General features: G+C 45.6%; 1 protein-coding gene across 2 annotated transcripts in view; it reads right to left on the bottom strand.

The window, feature by feature from the left end:
* Positions 1–18,231, bottom strand: part of CHD7 (chromodomain helicase DNA binding protein 7) — a 179,473-nt gene that overhangs the window by 69,250 nt on the left and 91,992 nt on the right. For both annotated transcript variants that reach the window (XM_032609357.1, XM_032609358.1), the window contains exon 3: positions 11,872–12,302. In XM_032609357.1, the coding sequence (XP_032465248.1) occupies positions 11,872–12,302 (431 nt within the window). The remainder of the gene's footprint in view (positions 1–11,871; positions 12,303–18,231) is intronic.

The following is an 18,231-nucleotide window of genomic DNA, read 5'->3' as shown; positions in this document are numbered from 1 at the left end:
GCTTTCAAACATTCTCAACACCTGCGCTGCAGTGTTTTGTGGTTTCTTTTATCAAATCAGTGCAAAACTGCTTCCAAAACTTTACATATTTCTCAAATTTGTTTAAATCAGAGGTAGGCCTGTCACGGAGCTGAACCACTGCCAGGTAAAGAAAGCTGGCAGCAGGTCCTTCCCCAGTGCCCTCTCCACGCCACAGTGAAGGACACAATTTGATTTAGTGGGGTTCCTGCACCAGGGGTAAACTGTCCTACGGGAGAAAAAGGCTTACTGCCTCGGAGCCCGCCAGAGCCCAGGTCTGAGGAGACGTCAATCTGCTGGAGGAGAGAAGTGCTAATGATGTTCCGTCTGTCCCAAGGATGCACTCTGTGGAACCTCCAAGAACGTGCAAAGTCAGACAGGACCTCTCCAAATGCCCGGACAAAATGCCTGTAGCCAAGGGAAGCAACCACCCCAGTTCTGATGACTGGAGGATTTCTAAACTCAGTGGACCTTGAGCTATTCATGCTGCCCCGAGACATCGAAGCATTTCCTTGCTAACATCTTCTCGTGACATCAACGTACAAATCAAAAACACACCAAGCAGTCAAAAAAGCTACAAAGTCTTCAATGTTCACCCCAAGACATTACAATCAAAGACAAGATGAAGTTATTTACATCAGATTGCCTTTGCCACTATTTTGCAATAAGCTCATTTGGATTTTCAACTGTTATATTAAAACTGCTTTGCCCCAAAAGAGCTAAAGCCAGAATTTTTTTTTTTTTTTTTAGCCAACGAGGAGCACTGATTTCAGACAGCCCTCAGTTCAAGTTCCAACTCTGTCATTTATAACCTGCCTGTCTGTGACTCTGGATACGTCATTTCTTTTCCCTGAGTCTCAGTTTTCTCATCCATAAAATGAGGTGAGTAATTACGTTTTGCTCCAAGCTTCGACCTTTCCAAGCACCTGGCACACTCGACTGGGAGCTGTTCTCTGACTGCGGCTCAGACCCACGGGCGGAATCAACTGCGGAGACTTAGGGACGGGACCCTCTGCGTCGTGACCACATCACCTAGGCCACGTGAAGAGAAGGAACGGCCTTTATCAACAGTCTCAACACCCGCCCAGAGGCCACTCGCCTCTATACCCCTGGCCCCTGCTTTAGTTCAGACGCGTATCATGTCCCACCCCGACCGTCACAACGGCCTCCCCGCCTCGTCCCCGTCACCAGCCAGGGGCAGGGCCACCCGCCATCAGACTGCTGGCGAGAGGACACGTATCCCACGGCCACAGCCGCGACCCAAATCTGTAAGGTTCAAGGCTGGTCTTTCGTAATGTCTGAGCCAAAACACGGCCGTACACATTCCTCTCCCCGGCTAGAATCTGGGAAGCCTGAACGCACGAAGAGGGCAGCTCTTCCGGTTGGGGAGAAGGAAGCGGTACTTATTCACATGGACAACCCCTCAACCCGACACTACGAGGCCCGGGACGAAGCCACGGGCTGCCTGGCGCAAATCCAGACCCTCAGGGCGCCGCCAACAGCTGCAGGGCTGGCCCCGGCCCGACGCCCCGCCAGCCAGGACGGCCAGAAGAGCCAGCTGTGCGGGGTCCAGCCCCGACTGGCCGTGGCCCGGAGAAGCCCCGGCTGCCTCCACACGCCCCCTGGACCGTCCCTGCCCGCCGCGTCCCCAAGCTCTGTGGCTCAGTCCTGACGCCCGAACATGCCCTGCGAACCCAGCTCCAGGCACCAGCAGAGCGGCCCCGCTCACACACAGACCCGACCGAATCATTCCGCCCAAATCCGCAGCCCCACGTGTACTGACGTCTGAGATTCTCAGTGCGCGGTTTTTATCATCGGCAACATGAACTTTATTTTTCTACCTTTCCCACACCCCAAACTCTCCACCCTCCACCCTGCAGATATACAGGACCGCTCCCAGAAGCGTACGCGCATCTCTCCTCCCTCCACTGCCCCTTGCGCACTCCTCTGCAAGGCTCAGCTGGACATCACTCAGTCAGAGAACCATTTTCTGGCCACCAAAGTCTGGATTAGTAAGATCTCACACACGCTGCATGCCACGTGATGTACCCCCACACAAGGGATGTTTAAAACACACAGTACTGGGTGGTAACATTACTGCAATGCAGTAAAACCAAAGCGCCAGGTGTGTGTGTGTATATGTCTTTCTCCAACTATCCTGTTAGCTCAAGAAGGAAATGTGTCTTATTTATCTCTGTATTCCTTGTACCTGGTCAGGTGGGCTACTTATAAACTTTAGCTGACCAATTAAACAGTACAAGTAACCGTGAAATCAACAAACACATACACAGCCCTGACTACGTGCAGCTAAAGCGCCCTTCTCCTTAATTCATTTACGAAAACCCCACGTAGATTCTATCTTTACGAAGCTCAGTAAAATGGGGCTAAACTACTATCAAAGTAGAGTGAAACCTAGCAAGTTTTCAAACCCCATACATCTGTATACCTCTCCTCCGGACTCACAGAGTTCTTTCATTTCCTGACCCTTATTGCCCACCATTACTGGTGAGGCCAAGATGCAGGGCCACCCCCTCGTGAAGCTAGGCAGGCCGTTGTACTCTTGGAAAGGGTTATATCTTTCTGGGGATGCTGCTGACCACCGTAGGGCCACCATCCCTCCACCAGCTTTACTTACATGTCACATTTCACCATGAGAGGGAGGTCCCAGTGGCGGGCAGCGGGATATTCTCAGGGTCCATGGCTAAGTAACACTTAGGTCACCCTGCCAGACCGAGCTCTGAAGTTCTGTGGTTGCCTCCCCCAACCCCAAGTGATCAAAATCTACACCATCCTGATGAAAACTCCAAGAAACAAATGCTGGGTTCAGAGAGGAGGAATCCACATGGAGGGAGTCATCCCTCTGGAAGGACATATTCAGTGTATGGCTGTAAGAGTCCACAACGATGGGCCCAGTGACAGTACCTGAAGTGGGGCTGGACACATAAATCCAAGCTAAGATAGAGCATGTAAATAATGAAGTCTTTTCGGTGAGAAACGAGTACAGGTTTTTTATACACGACTTTATGCAAAGGGCTAGAACTTACTGGAAAGTCAGCTAGCTGCCCTGATTTATTACAGAGTGCCGTGAAACATGGATAGCACCAGCCTAAGGGTCTAAGTCCTCGAAGGAGAGACAGTTTGAAAAGGAACCGTATCGTGGAGCCAAACATAACGAGAGGAGTCGAGTCAGCGGGTGAAGCTGTGCGGACAGTGGCGGGGTTGGGCGGAGCGGGGGCAGCGGATTCTCCACCACACAGACCCTCGAGACAGGACACGTCAGTGATGGGCCCCCTCACACCGGGGAAAATCAACCTGGAGGCTCGTGAAGATCAAACAGGTCCGTTTTCAGGAAATCAAGCCGAAGTGTCACACTACCATCTTTTAGGAGAGTAGAGAGTATTGAAACATATCCTTATATTTTACATACATAAAGCCCTTTTAATAAAAAACTGAATGTCATGGATGAGAAGTGAGGGATGTCTGTGGCACAGGAAGTGTATGGCTTGTCGTGATTCAGAAAGATCACGTATGATAAAATACATGAGTCGCTAGGGTCGAGGTCTCAAGGCTGGTAGGAGAAAAGCGTCTGGCCTCTCAACTTCAGATTTTCCTCTAAGTTTTTAAACAATGAAAAAGAAAATTAAAAGATAAAGAGGCAAACTAAAAAAGCGACAAGATCAAGGACTAAAAGGATCAATGAAGGCAATATAAAATGTGATACATCATAAAGTAAAATAACCCAACAAAATAAAATGTTAAAAGTCCCAAGACCAAAGTTTTATTTAACAGCTAAACTGGGATGTGATAAAATGCAGGTGACAGAATAAACTAATGAAATAAGAGTCAAGACAAATTCTGCACGACAGACAAGAAACGCAGAAGTCAACACCACCTTCACACGAAGGCCCTTGGAGCTCCCTAGGCCAAGGGCCCAGGAGCGGTCAGCAGACGGTCCGAATGCTTGAGACTCCCTACAAGGCAGCGCAGGGCAGAGAGCATCTGGGCAGGATCGGGGGACAGGAGCCCCCGTCCGCCAAGGCAGTCAGCCCTCGGGTGCTGAGCCGGCCCCCGACTCCTAAATGCCACCCACAAATTCTTCACCCTATGCTTCTGCTTGAGAAAGAGAAAGGAGAGCTGAGAAGTGGAAGAGAGAGGGGGTTGGGGGAGGGGGCTCTATTTTATTTCTGAACAACAAATTGCAAAGACAAATTATCAATCCAGTTTTTAAGTTCTCTGCCTCAAAGACGAATAATTTAAATTGTTACCTTAGGTAGCTCTTACACGATCAAGTACTCCTGAGGTACATTAACTGTGCTAAATTTCTAGGAAGGGAATAGCACAGTTAGGAAAGACACAGAAACCCAACTTGCTTTCATTTAAAATGTATATTTCAAACTCAACAGGCCTCGCCTTCCCATCTTACAATCAAACTGTGCAAGGATAAGGAAACAGGGTCGAAGAGGTTACACGCTCGGCCCAGGAAGCAGCCGTCCCAGGACTGGGCCAGAACCTGCCCGGCTCCAGAGCCCCCGTCTCCGTCCTGGGACCGGCCTGAAGGTCTCACCTCCTCGTGGAGACGTACTATGCGTCCAGCACTGGCCTGGCCTTTTGCGGGACCCTCCAGGCCTTGGAAACCTTCCCTGGTGAACGCCTCTGTTACTCCGGCTCATCCCTGGGTGGCCTTCCAATAACATCAGAACCCTGTCCTGAGGAAAGCTCCAGTTGACCATTTTATAAAGAAGAATGTTTTTTAAAAATGAAAGAGAAAGTACAGTAGATAGTTCTCCTGAAAGAGCTAAACCCATTTTTAATGTTGAATATACTGTAGATGGGGGAAAAAAAAAAAATCACCAAGCCACGAATTATCATTGAAAATCTAAAGGTTATTGAGTTTTATGGAATGGATTAAGATCCACCAGAAGTAAGATGGAAGCAAAGTCTGGTGAGCTGATGTGTTGTCCGATCCCAGAAGCTCAACAAACATGAACATCAGCCCCCCAGCTCTGCAGCACCACCTGGCACTGCAACACGGCAGAAAGGATCGGGCAAGCCAGACATCACACGACCTGTGCAGAAAGCATGCCTTTCAGTGCCCTTTTACTATGGGACATTCTTCCAAGGGCCAATACTTGGCTGTCTGTGCCAAGTCCTAAGACGCCAGCCTTACTCACGCCCAGCGTTCCCATGACCCAGGACGCGGAGAGTGAGGACGGCGTTAGCAGCCAGAAGCCCACTTCCTGGATTCATAAGTATCTTCTCTGATCCGCCAAGGTGGCTATGACAACCGGTGAGACGTGCAGCCCACCCTCGGTTTAATCAGGTGAGGTATGAGGTATGCAGGTGGAGAATCAGGCAGAGCAAATGGCAAGGCCTACGAGGAGAAAACCTCACCACCTACCCCAACAGAAGAAGCATGAAGTTACATCATTCCTACAGGAATTGGGCTACACATAAAATTAGTAATCTAATGGAAGTTCAAGGGTGTTGCCTTTCTAAAATTAAGAGAGAGAGAGAGAGAGAGAGAGAGAGAGAGAGAGAGAGAGAGAACAGTGTCTTCTTTCTTTCTTTCGCCACAGCGCTCGGCTTGTGGGATCTTAGTTCCCCGACTAGGGATCGAACCCGCGCCCCCTGCAGTGGAAGCGCGGAGTCTTAACCGCTGGACCGCCGGGGACGTCCCACAGTGTCGTTTTTCTTAATTCAAACGCTCCAGCTCCCTGTTTAACATTTTAGAGCTCAGTCACACGGACTTCCACGGAAAGGTGGCTGAAGCAGAGGCCGGCCTCTCACGTGACTGATGCTCTCACAGTGGCTTTGCATCCAACACCCCACAGCGGGGGCTCTGGCTGGGCAGAAGACAACTAGCAAAAAGATCTTTATGTGCCACGTGACAAGTTTTGCATCTGCACAGAACTTCATACTTTTCAAAAGCACATTCATATCCATAGACATTTTTAACGATAATTTAAAAAATCAGCCTGTGACGCCTCCTGCTCTTTATCTTCCGACTCTGACATCCCCAACACATCTCCTACGGCAACACGTGCGACACCCTAAAATTCCACTTAAGAAGACTTCAAAGGAAGGTGTCTCCAGAAAAATGCCTCTTTAACATCCTCCTGCTGCCCAGGGCCTCCTCACCTCTCCTCCGACGGGTGCAGTGGGACCTACCTCACCTCTGCCACACAACCACAAGGCCAGCAGGCCACCGCTCTGAAGTCTACTGCAGCTCCCTGGACGGGCAGGAACAAATTCCCACCAGGCCCACTGCGGCCCATTCCTGCATCCGGCACAGAGCATGAATCAGCTGAACTTGCTGTTTAGGGTCAGTGACGTTGGGCATCCGTCCCCGCCAGGGAGCGTAAAGGGAACCACGGGCTATCAGAGACGGCAGGGTCTGAACTGAAGGCGGCTGACAGCTCCCTCACCGCTCATCCTGATTTAAGACAAATCAGATAGAGGCAGGGTCACAAGGTGGCCTGTCACTGGCCTTTTACACGTACAAGGAAGGCTCTGAGATGGTTATCCTTCCTTTCTCGAAGGAAAGGAATCCCCACGGGGATTAAGAAGACCTCACGGCCCGGCGCCTTTGTCAAAGAGAAGGCAATCTTCGGAAGGGGAAGGGGGCACCTGGTTGCACCCCTGGCCCGGAGCTTGGACGTAGTGACCAGGAGCGGACAGGGCAGGCCGGTGGGCAGACGCCTGATGCTCACGGACACGTCTTCCTTGTTCCTCGCCAACACCTAAAGGGCTCAAAAGTCCTTTGTAACCACATGCCAAAGAAACCTACACTCTCTTCTGCTGGTACAGTATCCAAAATACCTAGTTCAGTCTGTTCAACTATCCAATGTCTTGGGTCAAAGCTAAGTCACGGCACGTGAATAAAAGAAAGAACAAGAAAATAGAAGAAGAAAAGCTGCTGGTTTCATTTACTTTATTACCTGATGGGGAGATACCTGACTATCTAGGTTTTCTGCACTCATTAGCAAAACAAGTTTAACGGTTTGCTTTTGTGTCCGAGAAATTTTACATATATAAGAGCACATTAGAAAATATGTATTAGTTACTCAAAATACACCACTATTGGGCTTGCTGGCTGAATAAAAATATTTCTCAGGTAAATGCTGCTACTCTTTTAGATCATGATTGAGAAAACAATATCTGAAAAGTTAACCAAGTTCCTCAGAAGAAAGTAGCAACATAAATATTAAGGACAGTGTGGTATGCAAAAAATACACTTAACGTGTTTTGGGTACTTTATATGTCTTTTGAAGTAAGAGTGGTATGTTTACTTTTCACAGTTTAAAAAATATATCTCTTCACTCTTAATTGAGAAGCAGCATTTTAGCTTCCTATTAACTTTAATACTGGGGGTGGATGGAGAGGGGGGGCAAGGACCAGATGAGTTCCTAGAAACTGCATTAGAAGCAAATCTCCACAGCTTCATTTAAATGAAGCTTCAGTAATCAAGTCACAACCTTTGGCTAAGTTCCCTTCTTTATGTACATTCAAAGAATCTTTATATAGCTAAATGGACCACTAAATCCTCCAAGAGTCATTCAAAGGAAGCACTTCCTCCAAATTCTCTCTCATTTCACAAGACCCAAGCATACACAACAGAAAACGCATTGAAGAGAAGACCACGAATCCTCATATTTCAGCTCTGTGAATCCTTCCATATGCAAAATGGCATCCTCTCCAGGACACAACTGTCTTAGCCTTTATTTTCAATACTAACCGTCAATATTTAAAGGCTATAAAGACACCTGGGGAAAGCACTAGACAGGTAGAAAAATATATATTTAATGTAAAATGGGAAGAGGGGAAGAAAGATATGGTCCTAATTAGAAAAGAGGCATGTGGTCCATTTTTTCCACCAAGATTTTAAATGTCTCTTTTTGGGGACTTCCCTGGTGGTGCAGTGGTTAAGAATCCACCTGCCAACGCAAGGGACACGGGTTCGAGCCCTGGTCCAGGAAGACCCCACACGGCCACGGAGCAGCTAAACCTGTGCGCCACAACTACTGAGCCTGCGCTCTAGAGCCCGCGAGCCACAACTACTGAGCCCGCATGCCACAACTACTGAGCCTGCACTCTAGAGCCCACGTGCCACAACTACGGAAGCCCACGAGCCACAACTACTGAGCCCATGCACCGCAACTACTGAAGCCCATGAGCCTAGAGCCCGTGCTCCGCAACAAGAGAAGCCACCACAATGAGAAGCCTGCGCACCGCAACGAAGAGTAGCCCCTGCTTGCCATAACTAGAGAAAGCCCGCGCGCAGACCCAAGGCAGCCAAAAATAAACAAACAAACAAATAAATAAATAAATGTCTCTTTCTGAAATGCTGACACCTTTTTCTGTTTCACTACCATTCTATATAACAGCTTCTGGGCAGATTCTTTTAGGTTCTCCTGCAGAGGCAAGACAGACCCAATTATATCTCGGTTGCCAAAAGGGCGAGTGTGCTGGGAATGGCCACAGATTCAAGCCTCGGTGGCTTTCAGGGATGACAGGCAGTGAGAAGGACACGGTGAAGGCACACAGAGAAACTCAGCCCCACCAATGACAGCCACCTTTCTCACGTCATTTATGACAGTATGTGAATGACGCGAAACCAGCTCTCTCCTGTGTGGACATAATGCAGACCCCCAGCAGGTCAATGCCGTCACCAGCCGCTCAAAGGGCCGCTCGTCTGTTAGGAGAATCTCACCAGCGATAAGGCATAGAGGGCCAAACAAGAAAGATGTGAGTAGTTCTACAGTAATGTTTCCTTCCATTTCTGTTTATCCCCTCTGCTTCAGCCCTCTGTAGGAGAATTATTTTCTGTATAAACAAATTCATCAAGTTAACTTATTCAAGGATGGAAATAACTGGTATCACATAACGTTCTGCAAAACAAAATTGCCACTGCAGTATTCCAGCGCCTAAAGCAACCTGCTCCAGCAATTCAGCCCCAGCACTGACATAACCCAAACCTCCTATTACCTTCATGACTGCATATTCAATTTACATAATTATTCTGCTATGCTATTCAGAATTTACAGGTAGCTGTGTGCAATCTACTTATCCTTGCTTCAGGGATGCTTTTTCCTTCCCAGACTTAGAGGAACAACGAGACCACAACTTGAGATACTCCACTCCCCTGACCACCTGAAACACTGTAGCTCAACACAATAATGCGTTGGCTGGTTAATTCAATGACAATCTCTATTCAGTTACCAAATTCTTGGACAGCCACCCCCACTTGAACATCAACGACAGGAAAACCTCTCAGGCATTGTCCTCACCCCACTTCATCCTAAATCAGCAAGTGGCCCTCCAAGGGCAAGTCGCCAGGGCCAGCAGAGGTGCTGCAAATGCCCTCAGTGACCCTCCTGGACGCAACCCCTTCCCACTTGCACTTCTCCAAGCTCTAAAGAAGGGTTCCCCTCAATTACTTTCACACCACTCGGAGAAAAATGACTGTCACCTACAGCAGCCATCAACTGAGACTACTAGTCAAAAGCAAAAATAAAGAGAAAAAAAAAAAGTACTAGACGGGCTTCCCTGGTGGTGCAGTGGTTGCGAGTCCGCCTGCCGACGCAGGGGACACGGGTTCAAGCCCCAGTCCGGGAAGATCCCACATGCCGCGGAGCAACTGAGCCCGTACGCCACAACTACTGAGCCTGTGCTCCAGAGCCCATGAGCCACAACTACTGAAGCCCGCGCGCCTAGAGCCCGTGCTCTGCAGCGAGAGAAGCCACCGCAATGAGAGGCCGGCGCACCACAACGAAGAGTAGCCCCCGCTCGCCGCAACTAGAGAAAAGCCCATGCGCAGCAACGAAGACCCAACGCAGCCAAAAATAAAAAAGTAAATAAATTTATAAAAAAAGAAAAGAAAAAAAATAAAGATAGGGTCAGTCTGAGGTAGACTGAGAGCTTGAAAGAATATATTTGGAAATTTACGACAAGTATCCAAGATACAGTGGGGTTTTTTATATCAATTTTTACCATTTGGTAATAAATTCAAAAACTTAAGATAAAAACTTAAGACAGATGTATTTTGAGGCTACAGTTAGTTTTGGTGATATATGTTCTGAGTTCCAGAAAACTTCTTTAGAACACACACTCTTACATTGTAAGTTTGTTTTAAAAAAATACATTCTTTTAAGATTTTGCTTTCATTTCTTTCTCCTTAGGAGAAATAAAGCACATGCTTCCTCCTACTAAAAGCGCAATACTCAGACTTAAGCAACTATGTATTTTTTAAAACCCCCTCATAAATCAGACTGAAAGTATAACTGTCCTCTGGCCTCACATCCCTAAGACAGTACCTACACAGTACCTACAAACAATAAGTCCTTAATAAAGTATTGCTTAAGTAAATGAAAACAGAATTTATAATAAATTCTGAGGTCAGAGGAGTGTTCACAGGGAGAAAAACCTAATGGCTTTCAATTAAGAGACCACATACTGAGGCATCAAAGGACACTATAAGTGAATGCAAATATTAAGTTACCTATAAGACTGAGTTACTGAATATACGGTGGTCCCTCAGTATCTGCAAGGAATCGGTTTTAGGACCCCGGCGGATACCCAAATCTGCAGATGCTCAAGCCCTTTGTGGAGGGCCAACTGTAATTCAGTTATCTGGGTACCATAAAAAGTACTGGTGACAAAAGTTTTGTTAATGTCTATGATTCAAACTTTCAAAACACTACAGAATAATGTATTGGGTTGTTTAGATATTTTTAGCAGGAAGCTGAAAATCCAAGTTTGTTCTCTCACTTTGCGGCATCTTTCTAGTTACAGAAACCACCCTTCTTTGTGTACCTGCTCCTGACACACAAGCAAGCTCACAAGCCCAGGGCTGCCAGGCCGGCGAGCTCGCAAAGCCCGCGTGGAGCATGTCAATCTCGGGGTGGAATGCCACGCGCCCTGCACAAGCGGGCATTCGCTCGTGGCGGGAAGCGGTGGAGCGTGTTTTCTCCTGCGTCCGCAAACAGGTTCAGAGTAACCAAGTCTGACCGTACTTCCATCTGGAAACTATATTTTCTAACATGAGCCACATTCTGAAAAACAGATTCAGATGTTTGGAACTGGTTCAGAACAGTTGTAAGAAATGTTCGGTACAAATGAAAAAAATTAGTCTTCAATGTCTTCTCCTCTCAGCTTTTCTTACTGAATAAATATGCCTCCTGGGGGGTCAGAGAGTTGGTGGGGAAGTACCAGAGGGGAAGCACGATGTGGAGGCGGCTATTTCCTAGGACCTAAAATGCATGCTACTCTCCAGTGCATATCTAATGGGTAACTGCTATTTGATTTCTCCCACGTTGCCCACTAGGATTCCAACGCTGCCCCTGGAAGGCTTACTCCACCTGCCAAGTGGAGAGAATGCATTCTCCCGTTTCAACTTCTGGGAAGCAGGACTGAAAAAGCCTAGTGAAATGCAGTGACTCGCCTTGCCTTCTAGAATCCTTCTTACCCAGTTTGGCACTGTCGCTGAAAATGAGGTTGGTGGTCTAAGCTCACAAATGATTCTGCTGGTAACTTGGTTGTATTTGTTAAAATGACAGGCTTTCACAAAAATACAAGAAAGTGATTTTAAAATAATAAACAATTTTTATCCAGTAACGTTTCTAAAGAATCTACCAACCGAATCAACAGTTCATAATAATTGAGTCCTAAATCTTACTTAGAACGCATAAACACCTTAACTTTTCAGTTCAGGTATGAGAAAAGGCAGCTCAGCAATGAGGACAAGTGTCAGAGCGTCCCGCGCCCACCCCGTGTCCCCACCCCCATTCCACAGGCTGTGACTGTTGTGCTTGTCTCTACTGTGTTTGGTGGTGGTTGTTTCTGCCCACAGCCTACCTTGACTTTTTGCTGGATTTGGGTTTTGGCGTGGCAGTTTTTGCTTTCTTTTCCTTTGGCTCTTTGGGAATCTTAGGGGCTTTCGGGGTCTTGGGTTCCTTGGGCTCTTTCTTCTCCTTGGGTTCTTTCGGTTCCTTGGGATCTTTTTTTGCCTTCGGCCTTTTCTTTTTCTTTTTCTCTTCTTGGGACCCATCTAGCGAGTTCCTGTTTAGTTCTTGGTTATCAACCCCACCAGGGAAGTCATCTTTACCGAAACTTTTACTGGGATCCTCTGCAACAATGTGGTTGTTTTTCTTTTTCTTCTTCTTCTGCTGCGGCTGCTGTTCTACGGACAGCAGGTAATCATCACTGTTCACTAGCTGAGCGTTCGGTCCACTAACCTGAGTCATATCCGGCACTGGTTTCTCTAGAAAGGGCTCCGATGGAGAATGCTAAGAGACACAAATAGGAATTGAAGTTAGTTTATTGTTCTTCATAGTGAAGAAAGGAACTGAAAGTTAAGTGGCTGATGCTTCTGAAACTTACACTACACTCAAGGTAGTAAACTTAACCAACTACGCATTTGTGAAACCTATCATTTTCTCTCATCCAGAAAAAAAAACAGGTTTCTTCAACAGGAAAGCTTTTAAATAAATAAAGAGGGCAATTTAGTAATACAGGAAAAACTTCTGTTCGGGTGGAAGAAAATTTCTCATTCAGCTGAAGACACTTTCCATGTCCTTAGCACCCATGTAGGAAATGGGGAAGAACAAAACAGCAGCAAAAGCTAAGACACACAGATGGAATTCAAGTGGAATTTTCCCCATGCAGGAACGGGAGCTCCAATTAAAGATACATAATCAAGTCACTTTTAAAAAGAACAAGCGTACTGAGCATTGTAAGAATCAGATACCATGAAAGTTTGAAATCCGAGTGTAAACACATAAATCTTACACAGTACAGGTCATTTCTGATTTAAATGACATTCAAATGTCAAATTAAAAGCACATATACAAGCTTAACGACTCTGGGTTGGTTAGATTTCTCATACTGATAGAAAACGCAGACAATGTTTTTCTTAAGTTATTAAAGCTTTACATTTCCAAATCTCACTGAGAGAGCGAGTGAGAGAGAGCGAGAGAGAGCGAGAGAGAGCAAGAGAGCGAGAGAGAGAGCGAGAGAGAGAGCGAGAGAGAGAGCGAGAGAGAGAGAGAGAGAGAGAGAGGGAAAGCGCCCCCACATAGTCAATTTGACATGCCTTGCAGGAGATTTTCAGCATCCACTAAGACCATACCCAGAAATGGTCTTAAACATGGTGGAGAATACCAACACCTGGGATGGGACGCTGAGTGGTCATGATACAAATCAGGGCAGAGGTAGGGGACCATCTGTCTCCACTGTAAACTATGACATCTAATGAGCCTTTACATTTGAACGCAAGACTTGAAAATGCTGTATCTGCCTTTTTCATATGCTTCTCCAGACACGAAATAGTAACTGTAATATAAACAGCAACAGCCACAAGCGTGTACGCGACAGTCTTACCACGTGCTGGGCATGTGCTCAGTGAGCACTTTACGCCCGGACACCATCCGATCCCCACGCCAGCCCGGAGAGCTCCATGGAGACACAGACTTGCTAAGATGAAGAACGCACCCAAGGAGTTAGGGATGCAAGTGACAGAACTGAGAACTGGGCCCCTCACACATGACCCTCAAAAGAGGAGCCACAGGGAAGCCCAGGCCCAGGTCCGCTGAGGCGCCCAGGAGTTGCTACTCACCACCCACAAAGGGCTACAAATCAGATTCCGGTACGACTCACATCCACTGAGCATCTACTTCATGTTATACACTAAGCAAGGTGCTTGCAGGAGTTTGTGCACCCGAACCTCACACCAAAATGTGATAATTTACCCCCATTTTTCAGAAAAGAAGTAAAATTTGAGGAGGCCACGTGGCTACCCAAGGCCACACCATGGGGGACAGAGGTGACATCTGAATCTAGGTTTCCTAAATCCAGTGCTCTTCTGACTCTGTCCGGCTCCTAAAACCTCACACACGGGCGTCCTCCTAGGAAAGGTGCCACAGGATTCACTTTATTTCCAAAGTGCTCAGTGACCCAAAGAAACGTTTAAAAAACGAAATCACTGCCAGAAAAGAAACTGGTTTTCCTGTTCCCAGTACAACCTACTACGGTCACTGAAAAAAACCTACATTCAGTTCTCCACCTGCACTAGCGTGAGGGAATGAGCCCAGAACCGTGAGCTGAGAGAGAAAATTCTAGCCCGGGCCCTGCCATGAGCTTTGTGATCTGGGGAAAATCATTTCACTTCTTCTTCATCTGCAAAATGAAGCGTTTGGTTCAGCCGATTTCCAAAGTCTCTTCCAAAATCCTACGGTATGAGAAAATCTTAAAATACACATTGCCCTTTCTTGGTCAGAGCTGAGAGAGAAAGATGCTGAAGGAGAGTAAGGACAGACAGGAGGGGAGAGAAGCCAGGGCAGAGGAGTGAGAATGAACACAACATGGATGCAGTGTCCATCCAGGGGTAACACAACCGACCAGATCCTGAGAAAAGCCACTCACCTGCCCCCGGTTTTTCCCTCACAAACACGCTTAACAAACATCAACCAAGGAGCTCTCCAAATTATATTCGCTGAGAAATAAAGGGATCTGATTTAATGGTTTTACTATACCTAAGTTACTGAAGTAGAATTAATTGTTACATATTATTTCCTAATGTAAGGAAAAAGGAAAAAGCCAATTCTTTTCATAAGAGACACAGAGGTCAAACTTATTTGGGACAAGCTATTTCTCAGGAGATGGAAGAAAAAACATTTCCTGGAAAGGGAAGGAAAGAGGAAAGTCTACCAGTAAACAATGCTTACAGCTTAGAACGGTGAATTAATTCCAGGTATGTGTACCTTTCTTTTTTTTGTTTTAATTTTTGAATTTTATTTTATTTATTTTTTTATACAGCAGGTTCTCACTAGTTATCTATTTTATATACATCAGTGTATACATGTCAATCCCAATCTCCCAATTCATCCCACCACCACCACCACCACCACCACCACCACCTGCCATTTTCCCCCCTTGGTGTCCATACGTTTGTTCTCTACATCTGTGTCTCTACTTCTGCCCTGCAAACCAGTTCATCTGTACCATTTTTCTGCATGTGTACCTTTCTTTAATCTGCATGGTATTAACTCCGGTTACCAAATGCCAGCCTCTGATGAGAGATACCTGGTCCACATTTGTGAATCAGAAAAGGCGTGTAACACGTGATACCAGACGACTGAAAATTTATCTGCACTTGAGCACACAAATCATTCTGGATGCTCCTTTCAGTAATACATGAAGCCATAAATTAGTATCCCTTAAAAATTTAATCTTCCATAAGAAGGAAAAAAATGTAAAGACCAAACACAAAAAAGATAGTAGTCCTGTTTGATACGCGGCAGAATTATGTTTTGGTACTGTTTGAAATAGGGTGGAAAGGTGCTCGGAAATATTATAGTGTTTACCAGGCCCACATCTCCTTAAATCTTTTAGAGAAAAGCTGTTTTTGTAAACATTTAACAAAGAACAGATGGCCTGCCTTAATCATGTGGGGAAAAAACCTGGAGCTCACAGTAATACCCTGACAAAGTCTCCCAGGCCCGCCGTTTCCCTCCCAACACCCCCGCGCATGGTACAGTCTTCTCTAATGCTATTTAATTTTACAGCGGACATTTTCCCATCAATTCCCACTGCCTGACAGGTAATCAATGCCATTAACATCTGATATCACCATATAGGGCATTCCTCAAACCTCTCATTTACTAGGGCAAAAGCAGAGAATGTTAGATACCAAAGGTATTTTTAAATACACCCTTTAGGACTTCCTGCTTGACATATTTGCTATCATAATTCCATATGCCTTTTGGAGCATTATGGAATATATAAGGACTACGCGTGGACTTCTGAAACTGAAACAGAATGACGGACAGTTGAACAATAAATTAAAACGATCCAAGGTGCGTGTTGTCCAAAAAATTACCATAAACTAAAGATAGTCGTTTTTAGCCTTAACTTCACTTTTCGTCACATATAAATTAGACAAACACATAAACAAGTTGCCTCACATAAAACAGCAGAGTAGGCAGGATGTAAATTTAACCAAAGGAGAGGGGCCGGGGAGGCGGGGCCTACCCCTCCGTTACCTTTAAGCAAACATGACCCAAAACGCTCGGGAGCCTTCGTCAGAACAACATAAATACAATGTGTAAGAAGACACTTTTCATCCATCTCCACTGTGTTTTCCCTCCAACCTCACCCAGCATTTTCTGACTTTAAAGGCTATCTTATTTAACCATATTTTGTCTTAATTATAGTCTTGAAGCCTCAACGTGCTTTCAGCGTCAAGCACCATGAATGAGCAAGCAGTGTGCAATGTCTCCAGTATGGACAATCCCTGCAAAGCCGCACCATTCTGTAATACAGGACGTCTCTGGGCAAACATTCTACTTACTGGGTGACACGAACACATCTAAAATCAAAACACTACTTTTATAATAAGGAGAAGATACTACCAACCGGATGAGAGTAACCTGGCACTTCCAGGAGACACGCACGCCCCGCCCCACAAATCAGGCCGAAGGGAGACAGGCACTTGCGAGCTCAGAGAAACGCAGGTTCTGGGGGAGAAGCGGCAGGCCAACTACAACCCACGTGACAACAAATACAATCTTAAAACGCTACACTAGGATTTAAGTGGCTTGTAAAAATACAAATATTAAGTAGTCATTTAAGACTGAAAAGTACAATTCAGTTTTGGGGTATTTTTTTTTTTTTAATCGCTTTGGAGACACATTCCTACTACCGGCCTTCTTCACTTCTGTTTACTCTTCCAGGATCCCACAGGTTCTCAGTCCCTCCGCACTCTTCTCAAAAGGAATTCCAATATGAGCCCTGAAGCTCAATCTCCAGCCAAAGGAGTGAACGCAGGGTTCAAAAGATCATTCAGCCAATGTTCAGCAAGTCCCACTGAGATTTTCACATCTTTTTCTCGTCAGTGACACTGATAAAAAGAAGAGCACTCGGTAATACTCGGTGCCCAATTCATTTATTCATCCAACAGACAGCTGAGGACGTAACAGTAAACCAAGCAGCCCTGGTACCTGCCGGGGCAGAACAGAGCGCCTAACCCAGGCTGATGCCAAGGAGGGTTCTTGGAAAAAAGGCAGCCAGGCTGGGACTGAAGGGGAGACACGTGCTGGCCAGGGGCTCCTTCCCCAATGGACCAGCCCAAGCAACAGACCACGTCCAGGATGGGGTGACAGAAGGCACAAAAATGCATCACAAGCGGCTTTTAAAACCTTCTTTGTGGGGAGGAGATCAAGAAGAACAGATATTAGTTTGAAGGGTCAACTGAAATAACTTTTACCTTTGGTTCTTTGATACAAAATAATACGTACAGAAATAATCTTAAGAAAAGAATCAAGGATTAGAATATTTTCTGCTTGACTAAATTTGGTATCAGAGTCACGGCCTCAAGTTCAAGCCTTTCATCTGTCAGTTAGTTTTATTCAGCTCATTTTTAAAGACAATTTCTAGGGAAAAAAATATCGAGTGAATACTTTTACGGACACAAACACAAAGATGGAACATCATCACGCTTGTTGGTCATGTGACTTGAGAAGGCAGAAAGTAGAGAACATTTTCTAAGTTTAGGATTTTAAGACGTGTTCCAAGAAAAGAAGACTCGGGTCACGGGAGTTTTGAGAATTCTGGGTTAAACAAAGTTAAGCATTTTTCTTTACGGTAAAGCTCTCCAAGCCCTTACTACGCTCTGAGGGGGAACAGGACACAGTGTGCCATACAGGAAAAAGATATTCTTCTTCCAAGAATATCCTGAATAAAAATGCTCTTCAAAATACACTCTGGATTACACTGATACAGTTAATCCATCACCTCTGTGGCAGGGATATGAGAGTGTGAGAGAGAACAAGAGAGACGGCACGCGCCAGTCTCAAAGCAGTGGTTATCAAATGTTTCAAAAGATAGTATATGACTCTACGAATAAATACAATTTTATATAAACGCACTGAAACAGCTTACTCAATTATGCACAGATGTAGGAATAAAACAGGAATATTAGGATAATCATATAATCTTCTGACTTGTACAATTTCCATTATAATATATATGCAGTGAAGATAATTACTAAGTTAAATAAAATGAACTTCGAAATTTAATAACTTATCTTAGTGGGTCCCTCAGAAGAATCATTAAATTTTAGAATTGAAAAAAAAATTTTTTAATTACTGTGAAGTATCTCGTCTAAAAATCATCTGAAGGCATTTTTGAACCTTTGGTTTTCTGCTTACATTTTGTCCT

Source organism: Phocoena sinus, chromosome 17 (genome assembly GCF_008692025.1).
Source record: "Phocoena sinus isolate mPhoSin1 chromosome 17, mPhoSin1.pri, whole genome shotgun sequence".
Classification (NCBI taxonomy): Eukaryota; Metazoa; Chordata; class Mammalia; order Artiodactyla; family Phocoenidae; genus Phocoena; species Phocoena sinus.
The sequence above is the reverse complement of the archived record's forward strand: the minus strand, read 5'-3'. Positions and strand labels throughout refer to the sequence as shown.